Source organism: Apis laboriosa, unplaced genomic scaffold (assembly GCF_014066325.1).
Source record: "Apis laboriosa isolate Shangri-la unplaced genomic scaffold, ASM1406632v1 scaffold204_cov149, whole genome shotgun sequence".
Lineage (NCBI taxonomy): Eukaryota > Metazoa > Arthropoda > Insecta > Hymenoptera > Apidae > Apis > Apis laboriosa.
This window is the reverse complement of record NW_025222299.1, coordinates 1039364-1049438: the sequence shown is the minus strand read 5'-3', so window position 1 is coordinate 1049438 and position 10075 is coordinate 1039364. Positions and strand designations below refer to the sequence as shown.

Genomic DNA, 10075 nt, shown 5'->3' with positions numbered 1-10075 from the left:
ACAGATTATACTTGTTGTTTCTTCGAAATTATTAACTTGGATCTTGGTGACTGAAGAGAGACTTTTTGACTTGAACAGATGTGAAGTCGAAGCATAGATCTACAAAATAGATTACATTTGTATTATTGAAATTGTGAATTTAGATCTTGGTGACTAGAGAGACTTTTAGACTTGAACAGACTTGAAATATAGATATATGAAACAAGTTATACTTGTTGTATTATTGAAATTGTGAACTTGGATCTTGGTGACCAAAGAGACCCTTAAACTTGGATGTGGAGGTTGATATAGATATAGAGGTTTGGATAGATTGTTATTTCATTGATATTTGTGAATTTGGATTCTGATGACTTGGAACTTTTTGATGGTCCGAGAGGAATCACAGGGATTAAAGTTGATTCTTTAAAGATTATTGAAAAAGAAAAGGAGAATTAAAGGAGGAAAAAATTGTTGAGAAGTGCAAATAGTGAAAAAGTGGTGGGGAGATTGAGAAATTGAGAACTCGAGGGCATAAGGAACCATGTTGGAATTCTACCCTCCGCTACCAGGTAGCTTGAACCGGCAGGGTGAGTCGGGTCCGCCGACTATGGGATCTGCTGCACCTCCGATTCCATTTCGTCCTGCAAATGACAATAACAATGCAGGTAAAGTCAATAATTTTCGTTTTTTTCAAATTAATGATTTTTATATTTTTATCTTTATATTTTTTAAATATAGAAAAGTATATATTTATTTGATTTAGAAAAGAATTATATTTTTTTGATTCAAAATGGTAATAATATAACTATTTTTAATTTTATTATAAACTATTTTTTTGCTGTTTTTCTATTTTCAATGTTTAATTTGCTAAAACTTTCTCTATTATCACTGTAATATAATTATTTAAAAAATATAATAATGATAAATATTACAATATTGTAGTGAACTATTAATAAATCAATTTTGATCTTTCGTGAAAAATTTCGATATAAAAATTATGCCAACATCTCAAAATAACAAATATCATAAATTTATCATATTTATTAGAAATATCAATTGATTTAAAAAATCAAGAGATAAATTTATCTGTAAACAATTTTTGTTTACAGATAAAATCATTAATAGATTATAATTATATAATAATAATAGTTAATAATTATTTTTTACTTACCAAGAATATAGTATTTTATTTATTTTAGTATTTTATAATTGAAATATATTATAATTAAAATAACTCTTTATATAAATTAAAATAACCACGTAAACAGAAAATTATTATGTGTTTTATCCCCCAATCGCTATCGACAATTGATAAGCGACGGAACAAATTTTATGAGACTCGCAATATTTCTCTGCTCTAGAATGCTATCACATTTCTCAGTCTGACAGTCATATCATTCGGCATAACTTCTGCGTATTTATTTCTTTTACGATGAAATATTCCCAGAAAAAAAATTCATGTTCAATTTCTTGTAGAATTGATTATATAATATTAAATTAAGGAATAGAAATTCTTTTGAGAAATTCTTTTTAATTTAATTAAATTTATATAAAAAGAGATGAAGTGATTTTCAACCAATATCTGCAATAAATAAATATCATAATAAATATCGATATTTCTAATAAATAAATATCATGATAAATATTGATATTTTCAATAAATAAATATCATATTAAATTTATTTAACTTAAGAGAGATATTGGAATAATTTTTATATTTTTGGAGTTTTTTTTAGAAAGTTTCAAAATAATTGATCTATCAATCGTTAATTAAATATTGTTATATTTCAAATTTATTATTTATATTTTCTGAATCATATATTATAGAAATAATAAAAATTAATTCATAAACTTACGTAAGAATTCGTTATTTTTACAAGTTCATAATTTTCCATTTTTTTTTTAAATTTTATTTGCTTATCTAAGATAAGTTTTTTGTGCTTCTAATCGAGATGCTAATAATTTATATAAATAGAACATTTACTATCAGTAATCATATATAATATCATATATAATAAAATAAGCGATAACACATTGATAAGTATTATAAATAAAGTAAACTTTGTAACATATGGACATATGAATAATATCCAACTTACATGATGTTATAGAAGGTTAATAAATAAATATAAATATTTTGTGGATATCGAATTTATCTAATTTTAGATTGTTAGTTCATAAATTTTTAGCAAATATTTCAAATTTGCCATTAGTTCAAATTTTTAGTTTATTTTTATTACAAACTTTCGTTTCCTAAATAAAAAAAAAAATAATTCAAAATAATACGAATTCAAGTTAAATAAAAACAAATTAAACTAACCTACGTAAATTCAAATCAAGTAAAAACCAATAAATAAACTAAAAAGAAATAAACCAATATCAAGTGAAATCAAATAAAAAGAAAAAACTAAATAAAAACAAATCAAATTAAATAAAAAAGGAAATAAAATAAAGAAAAATAAAAAAGACAAACCTTAATACATATTACTCAAAATATTATAAAAAAAGTTCAATTGCTGATTTCAGAGCCGTCAGTATCAGTGAAGACGGAATCAGGCCTTTTGGAAACGATTTGCGCCGGTTGCGGTCGCACCATAGTCGACAAGTACGTGATGCAAGTAGCTGGAAGAAACTACCACGAGGAATGTCTGTCATGCGCCGCATGTGCGACACCTTTAATTCATTCTTGTTTCATTCGCGAATTAAAACTCTATTGTCGGACCGACTACGAGCGGATCTTTGGAGTCAAGTGTGCACGATGCATGGAGAAGATCAGCTGCTCGGATTTCGTGTTAAGGACACCGGGTTCGGTATTTCACGTGGAGTGTTTTGCGTGTTGCATGTGCGGCCAACCATTGCCTCCTGGCGCCCATTATTTTCTACGTCAGGGACAACCGATCTGCCGAAGAGATTATGAGCACGAGTTGTACCTGAACAGTCCTCAAGGTTGGTGGATATTATGTTTTTTATATCTATTATTTTATGATGTTTTGTTGAATTTCTTTTCTTTTTATTGTGATGCTTGTATTTTCTAGCTTCTTTATTTAATTATGTTTGTATTTTATTTTGTAGTTGTTAACGTATAACAATGGCGACATCTATTAGAAACTATTGAGAAGATGTCATTAGGCGACGTCTATCGGAAGCAAAAATAATAATTTAAAATTATCTTTTGTTTTTTTTGCATTTCGTATATTTTTTTAAGAATAATATTCAAATCGAATAGAATTTCAATGTCAGCGAGATTGATTTTTCTGTTCAAAAATAAAATCTTATTATTTATTGTATTTTATTTATATAGCCAATAAATTCTTCACTTATCTATAATATTATATCTCTTATCTTCAATATTTGTTAAATTTTCTTTCTATGTATTTTGATATTTTTATTTAACTTTTTTATTTAATAATGTCTGTATTTTATAGTTATTTTTTAGCTAGTCATAATCGATATATATGTCTTGATTATGATGTTTTTATTATGATTTTTATCTTTTTTATTTTTTATTAACTAGAATTAATTTTAATTTTATATTCAGTATGATTTTTGTGATATGTTATTAAAAATTAAGATTGGTATAAGTGACATTTGTTGAATCGAGGTTGGTACAGGTATTAGAAATTTTTTATTTCTTTAATATAACTTTTGTAATATATTGTAAATTAAGATTAATATACGTGATATTTTCTATTTCTTGTTGTTTTAGTTAGTTATTTTTTTTAATTCTTGTAAATTCTTATAGTAAATATCATTTTTTATTTTTTCAATATATTTAGTTTATTTAATTTTAATGGATTGAAATTCACATAGATGGCGCTTTTTGTTCCTTTAGGATTAAAATTAGTAGAACATTTTTCATTTCATCAATATTCGTTTTATTTTTTTTGTTGTTTTATACTTACATCAAAATTAAGTGTTCTTTAAATTAATAATATAAAACCTATTTTGCATAAAGATATATTAATTATTATCTTTTATAGTATTAGCAAAATCATAGTAAGACATAAGATAAAAATATAGCATGATTGTTCAAAAAAGGTTAGTTTTCTTTTTTTTCTTTGCTTTTCTTATTTCTATTCATTTAAATTTTTTATTATCTAACTTTAATAAAATTATACAATTTTTAATTTATATTATAACTACATTAATAATTTTCTAATAATTGATTACCAAAAATAAATTAATATATCAAGTAATTGAATTTTTTAATTTGCTTAGGGATTATTTTATTCTAAGTCCTGCATGTTATTTTCTATATATCCTTTTATTTTCTTATTTTCTTTAGTTAATAAAAGATATTCCTGTTCATTATTTTATTAAAATATTACAAAATAAAATAAACTTTTAAACTGTTTTAATATTACACATAGTACGTGAATTTATAGGTATAATGTAATATAATATTCTCATAAAATCGAAATATTCGATAGCAAACTGCTCAACTATCACGATTTCTGTTTATTATCGATTTCGATAAAATCGAGATTGGCGGTTCTATATAGGAAAAAAAAAATATGTATATAGACTGACATTGTTTCAATCAAACGAAAAATTGTCAAACCTATGATTGAAAATGATGGTTTTACAAAGTTTCGTTCGTAAAATTTTTCGTGACCAAGTGCGTATTTACATTCGATTGATAGAATTATCTTCTAGAAATAAATATTTAAACAAAAATGAAAAACTAAAGGAAACAAATAAAAAATTGGAAATAAAAAAAAAATTAAGAATGATGAAATAATCGACGAAACGTGCGAGACGTATTGTACATACCTTGTTGCATTGTTCGCAGGTTGTACTACTACAATCTAAAGACATCCAAAGTAAAAACCTGCAGGAATTTCGAATCAAGGCTGTGTCTCTTTTCAAGGTAAATACTACTTAAACCAAGCATAATTAGAAATGATTCTTCCATAAATTACGAACGAAAAAATAATTGATGAAAAAAAAGAACGCCAATCTAAATATATGAGATGAAAATATTAGCATTCGTGTTTTCTCTGATTGAATATTTTTTATAATTTTTTCTTAAGTAAATGAAACTTAATTTGTTCTTAAATGTTGCATTTAATTGTTTAAAGGAAACTTGTGATGAAATCGATGGAAGAGCAGTTTGTTAGTCACGATTTTTTGGAATTATTGAATTTTTTTGAATCATTTTTTATCTATTATTATTAATATTATTTTTAAATAGTTTTTTACAGCTTTCATTTATAATTCAAATTATATTCTAGTTATCGATTGCTTTCTTTGATTTCTTTGTGTCTACATTTATTATTTTAATATTACATTAATATTATTTCAAATATTTTAATTTGAATTTTCTCAGATTTTTTTACAAATTTTTTACAAATTTTTCGTTTTAAATTATTTACTTATTTTAACAATAAATATTCTTTTTTCATTTTCTATATATTCTATCTACTCATTCTATTCCTTATTTATTTACAAAAACATCGCAAATTATATTAGTATAAAATTCAAGAAAATGAAATTAACATTAAATTATTTGCAGACGATGATTTATTGGATGATAATAGACCCCGTGATGGTCGTCGGGGGCCCAAACGACCACGGACGATTCTCACATCGGCGCAGAGACGTCAGTTCAAAGCATCGTTTGAAGTATCGCCGAAACCTTGTCGAAAAGTTCGTGAAGCTTTGGCAAAAGATACAGGTCTTAGTGTACGTGTAGTGCAAGTATGGTTCCAAAATCAGCGGGCGAAAATGAAAAAGTTACAAAGGAAAGCGAAGACCGAGCCTGGATCGGATAAAGAACCAAAGGAGGAACGTCGGACAGAAAGTCCTCATAGTGATCACAGTAAGAATTTTCATATTAATTATTATTTATTAACATTCGAATCGTTGTTGCATGTAAACATTGTTGTGAAATTGGATAGAAATTTATTTGCAGTGATTTGAATGAGAAAGGCAAATCAATTGAAATTTTGGAAGAATATCATGAACAATATATTGATGAATAAATGATAAAGTTAGATTTATTAGTGAAAGGTTGAGAGTTTAAAATGTAAGATTTTAAAGGAATGGTAATTTTATTTTCATTTTAATCATCACTGTAATATTTAAAGAATATAAAAAAATGTTTAATTATTAATTATTTAATTAATTAAAAAAAATGAAATATTTTTGTGTATCAAGATATCTTTATCTTTTTAAATAATACTATTCTTTTATTTTAGTTTAATTTATTTTGTTTTACTTCTTACTCTATTTATTCATATTCCATTAATAAAGAAGATTTTTAAACAGTTTTAATTATAAATATAAATTTATAAATATAAAAATAAATTTTTTAAATAAAATTATTAAAACTTTGTATATTATATTGCTCATTAAATTTTCTTTTCAAATTTTCTCTCTGTTACTTAAATATTGTTTACTTGTCTCTTTTAATTTTTATTACTTAAATATTCCAAATTTCTAATATGATTTTTCTTTTTTAAATTATTTTAGATTTAAATATTTAATTAGTCGAATTTTGCGAAGACTGGTTAATGGGGCCCCGATAAATATTTATTGGTACAATGCCAATCATTTGATCTCGTTCGCAGGTCATTACTTGAACGCCATGAACATGCGCGATGGGGAATCTTCTAGTTTCCCCTCAGCCACTCAACCGCTCAACCCCAATAACCCGTACTCGCCCGACGGTAAGTCTCTTCTACTTATAGAAAATCATTAAATCATTAATGTTGCAAAGATAATTTTCCAAATTCTAATGTTTGTCTATTTCATTAATTTCATCTATTTAAAATTCTTCTAAATTTTTTAAAATTATATGCATATATTTTCAGATTTAATTAAAATATTTAAAGAATTCTTCCAAAGAAAATTTCCAAAGAATCATGTCAAATATTTCAATCTATACTTTTTTAATTCTATGTCATCTAATCTCAATCCTTAATTTCAGATGCGTATCCAGGCCATTCAGGTGAGAGTTTTTGTAGCAGCGATCTGTCGTTGGATGGCACAGAAGCTGGCTTCGATATAGGTGAGAACGAAAGTGGTGGTGGCCAAGAGGGTGGTCATCAGAGTAGCAGCCATTCCCACCATGGACCGACGTCTCACGAGGCGCCCTCCTTGTCTCAGAGTTTGCACGCTGCGATTCATAATCCAATCGACAAACTGTTTATGATGCAGAGTAGTTATTTTAGTGGTGACCATGCATAATCTTTGAGAGAGAAGAGGAAAACACGAGAAAATGCGAAATAAGAGAAAAAGAAAGGAAAAGAAAAGAAGAAAATAATGTTCTCCTCTTTTTCTCGTGACTGGTTCACTCTAACCCCATCGGCGTAGCTGGTCCCTGCGCGTAATCGATGTGTCGTTAATTGCAACACTTCCTGTCTTTTGGTTCGTGATTCAAAATGCATGAAAAAGACTGTACAGCATTCTTTTTTGATTTATTTTTCTTAGATCTTAAAATAGATAGATATATTTAATCATTTATTATAAGCTTTTAAAAAAAAATTAAATCAACACAAATATAATATGTAATTAATATTTATTTTTTTATCTAGTCAAGTTAATACTTAGTTTAGTTTAAAAAAAAGTTTAATTATTAGAATATTTTATTATTTAAATTTTTTTTCCTTATTTTTTCTTTGATTTATTTCTATTTATTTTATTTATCTAGTCAGATAAATTTTGATTTATCAGGATATTTTAATTTTTATTTTTTCTTGATTCTGTGATATGCATTTATTTACTTGTTATTTTGTTATTTTGATATATTATCAAATTTTTAATTTTTATTTCTTAATTTTTGTGGGGTTCTTCTAATTTTATGATTTCATTAATAAATTTTTGAATTTTTAAGATCCAAAATTTTGTCTTTTTTAAAATGAAATTTAAAATTTAAAATTTTCATTTATTTTTAGGTAGTATTCTTAAATTTCTATCATCAACTTATTTCATTATCATATCAATTTTATTTTATTTACTATACATAATTTATTCATCGATGAGAAAAAATGCTGTACAATAGATTTTCATCAATATCGCTACAGGATTATCATTTTCAATGCTATGTCATTTAATTAAAAAAATTCTCGTGATACTAAAACGAGAGGCAAAAACATGCGAGCCTAAGATGTATCATTGTTTAGATTTAATATTAAATGATGGTGATGTACTCGGTTTCTACATATAAAATGCATCTATTTAAATGTCGATTTTATTTTTGTCAGATTATTGTTAACAAACATGATTCTGAATCGAGATTCTTCTGTATCGGTATATTTGCAAATTAAATTGCAAATATTGTGTCAAATTAATTTTGTTGATTTTTTCTGAATAATAATAATAAAATAATAATATGAAAATAAAAGACATAAATTAAATTATCTCGTGAATTAAATAAAAAATATATAAATTATTCACAAATTGGATATTTCGAGAAATTAGTATATTTAAAATTATTTAACATCTTTGAAGATAAAATTTAATAAAAGGAAAATTTAAAGACAATGCACTTTCAATAAAAGAAATAAAATAAAAAAAATTAAGATCAATGATTCAATGATTATCATTATCATATTCAATGATATATAATAGGAATCAATGATTATTAAAAAAAATTTCAATACATAAATTGACCAATTTATGGAATAAAGTTTTCACAAGTTTTTTATTTTTAAAAAATTTTTTTTAAAATTTCATGTCATTACAGTGAAAGATCTAGCTATTGCCTTTAATTTTTTTAAAGTATCATAAAAGTATTATATATTTTCTTAATTCTTTAAGAAAAAAAAAGAAAAAACATTTATGGGAAAATCGATTCAGAAAAGATTTTTAAATCATAACATTGCAATCTAAATTACAAAAAAATAATAGCCAAGCTATTAGGTTTGACAAGAAGCATTTATTAGAAACCATACGAGTTAGTGAAAATTACAATACATTGTATAAAAAAGAAACATTTTAACAATCATTGCTTTATACCCTATTATCATTTTTTATTTTATTTTTAAACATACCAAAAATATTTTAAAAAATCAATTTTTCTCGATTAAATATTAGATTATAAGTTTATTCGTTCGTTAATGAATAAATCGATAGAATCGTTAATTATAACCGTTAGATATAATTAAAGCGATAAAAAGAAGAAAAAAAATGAAGAAAAGTATAAATGTAGCATTTTACAATATTTTATATAACGAGTTGTGTCGCTAAACACCGATGTCGATAATATTAATAGTTCTCTCGATCGAATTTAAAAAAAAATTGTTTAAAGAAATATGACAATTATTAGTCATATGTAAAAAATGTTTGAGAGAAATGAATATCGAATCGAATCGCTGTTTGAATAATAAATGTTTAATTAACCTTTATACAGGCCGGGCATTCAATTTCTTAAGATTTTATTTCATATATTTATTATCTAAAAGCAACAATTTTCTTTCTTTTTTGTTTAGTTTTTTATTTGAAAATTTTAGGTTATGTAGAATTTTTATTTTTAAGAGAAAATATTATTTATTTTTATAATTACTTTTTTATTCTATAAAAGATATATTTTTTAATCAAAGCAAAAAATATTTTATTACATATAACAATTTTTCAGCAAATTATAAATTTAAAGGAACATTTATTTGTATATTTAAACAATCACAGGAGAAACATTCGAAATAAATCGGACAAGCCGGGTAAGAATAGAGATTTATTATTTATTATTATTATATTAGAAATATGACCAAAAATAAAATAAAAAATTCAAATTTAAAACATACAAGCAAAATACAGATCTTTTAAGAAAAATCTGTAAAAATATACAAAACTTGACAATCGCTTCCGATTTAAAATTCGATCAACAAATAAAAATAAACGCTTCGTAATCGCGAATCTAATTGCACTAATGTTTCCATTAATCGTGAAATCCATAAGTACAATTCTTGATTTATTTTTTATCTGAAAATTTCCAATAATATCTTAAATTAGTAACATCACGTCTAATATAACGAGCAATTTTTCTCAATTATATGTATGATTCTCATTCCAACGTACAATTATTATAATATCACTATATTTTTTAATATTCAACTGATATTTGTTTAATAATATTATAATAATATTACAAACA

General features: G+C 24.3%; 1 protein-coding gene across 2 annotated transcripts; it reads left to right on the top strand.

Moving 5' to 3' along the window:
• The first annotated feature begins 500 nt into the window (after positions 1-500).
• LOC122712636 (LIM/homeobox protein LMX-1.2) lies at positions 501-7427 on the top strand. 2 transcript variants are annotated; one of them, XM_043932436.1, is made up of 5 exons: positions 501-644; positions 2506-2925; positions 5495-5800; positions 6552-6650; positions 6911-7427. In XM_043932436.1, exons 1-5 carry the CDS (start codon positions 521-523, stop codon positions 7168-7170), a joined length of 1209 nt encoding a protein of 402 aa, XP_043788371.1. In that variant the 5' UTR covers positions 501-520; the 3' UTR covers positions 7171-7427. The 2 variants fall into 2 exon arrangements, with proteins under 2 accessions (XP_043788371.1, XP_043788372.1); XM_043932437.1 differs by lacking the exon at positions 6552-6650.
• The last annotated feature ends 2648 nt before the right edge of the window (positions 7428-10075 follow it).

Excerpts from the sequence above, each read along its gene's own strand:
- LOC122712636 (XM_043932436.1), top strand. The coding sequence starts at position 521 with ATGTTGGAATTCTACCCTCCGCTACCAGGTAGCTTGAACCGGCAGGGT. Across the intron at positions 645-2,505 it reads AAATGACAATAACAATGCAG|AGCCGTCAGTATCAGTGAAG; the intron begins GTAAAGTCAATA and ends TGCTGATTTCAG. Across the intron at positions 2,926-5,494 it reads GTACCTGAACAGTCCTCAAG|ACGATGATTTATTGGATGAT; the intron begins GTTGGTGGATAT and ends AATTATTTGCAG.